At 44.3% G+C, this 1,308-nt stretch overlaps 1 protein-coding gene across 1 annotated transcript in view; it reads left to right on the top strand.

Moving 5' to 3' along the window:
* ATP6V1B1 (ATPase H+ transporting V1 subunit B1) overlaps positions 1 to 639 on the top strand; it is a 23,485-nt gene extending 22,846 nt beyond the window's left edge. The window contains exon 13 of the mRNA XM_027772937.1: positions 30 to 639. Within this exon, the coding sequence (XP_027628738.1) occupies positions 30 to 199 (170 nt within the window). The 3' untranslated portion in view covers positions 200 to 639. The remainder of the gene's footprint in view (positions 1 to 29) is intronic.
* Positions 640 to 1,308: the final 669 nt, after the last annotated feature.

The following is a 1,308-nucleotide window of genomic DNA, read 5'->3' as shown; positions in this document are numbered from 1 at the left end:
CGACCCTCACACTCCCGCTGTGTCCCCAGGCCCCTATGAGAACCGCTCCGTGTTCGAGTCGCTGGATCTGGGCTGGAAGCTGTTGCGCATCTTCCCCAAGGAGATGCTAAAGCGCATCCCGCAGAGCGTGATCGACGAGTTCTACGCCCGCGAGGGGGCGCCGCAGGACCTCGAACCGGAGCCGGACACTGCGCTCTAGCCCCTCCGCAGCCCTGCGTCGGGTCTTCCCAGTCCGATCTGCGGGCGCCCCACATGCCCGAGGCCTCCTTCCTCCCCTCCCCACCCCAGTCTCCCCGATCTTTGGCACTGTGATCAATAGATTGTTAAGCACTGACAGGGGCTTAACTATTTTTATTTTAAAAGCGCCCCCAAGGAAGTAACCGAGATGAATTTGTCTTAAGCGAAAACAAGATGGGCAAAAAATCGATCATTGTTAGAGCTGGGGGTGACGGATACATGACGTTCATTAAAGAATTCTTTCTAGTGTAAAAAATAAAAGGCTCTATTAGTGTCTTAACTGACAATCGAATTCCTCTTACACTTTTGTTAAGATCTTTGTTAAGACGTGTCTTGATAAATTTCTTAGATGGAACATGAGCCCAGGGGGCAATACAAGGGGCAATCGAGGCCACCAAGGATGCTGGGTTCATTTATTCTAAGTTTTTAAATGAATTCGGTTAAGGGCGCTGGACTCCCGCATTAAGCCAGAGGTTCGAGTCCCTGACCTGGTGGCTTGCTTTCTCATTTTCTCTTTCTCTCTTTCACTCTGTCCCTCTCTGATCAAACTAAAATAAATAAGTACAATAAATAAAAGTTAAATAAAATAATTATTTAAAATAATTTTCAATATACGAAATTATATCTTCTATAAAGATAGTTTCGTGTCTTTCTGTTGCATTTGGATACCTAATTTCCCTGGCTAGACCTCCAGCACACCGTTGAATACGAATGACAGGAGTGGACATCATTGTCTTGTTTCTGACCTTAAAGGGAAATTTCTCAATTGTTCACCACTAAGATTCCCTTTATCAAGTTCAGGAAGCTCATTCTATTCCGGGTTTGTTGAGTGTTTTATCTGAAGAGGTGTGGGATTCTGTCAAAGGGTTTTTTTATGTCTATTGAGAGGATCATGGCTTTTGTCTTTTAGCCTACTGATGTGGTGTGTCCGATTGATTTTCAGCTGCTAAACCAAACTTGCATTGTTGGTATACTAATAGCACTTTGTCACAGTATACACCCCCTCCCTTTTTTTTTAAATTATCTTACAGGATTTGGTTTATGAGTGTTTTGTTGAGGATTTTTGCATCC

This window comes from Tupaia chinensis, unplaced genomic scaffold, assembly GCF_000334495.1.
Source record: "Tupaia chinensis unplaced genomic scaffold, TupChi_1.0 Scaffold000316_1, whole genome shotgun sequence".
Classification (NCBI taxonomy): domain Eukaryota; kingdom Metazoa; phylum Chordata; class Mammalia; order Scandentia; family Tupaiidae; genus Tupaia; species Tupaia belangeri.
Note: the sequence above shows the minus strand (reverse complement) of the source record. Positions and strands in the feature narration are given on the sequence as shown.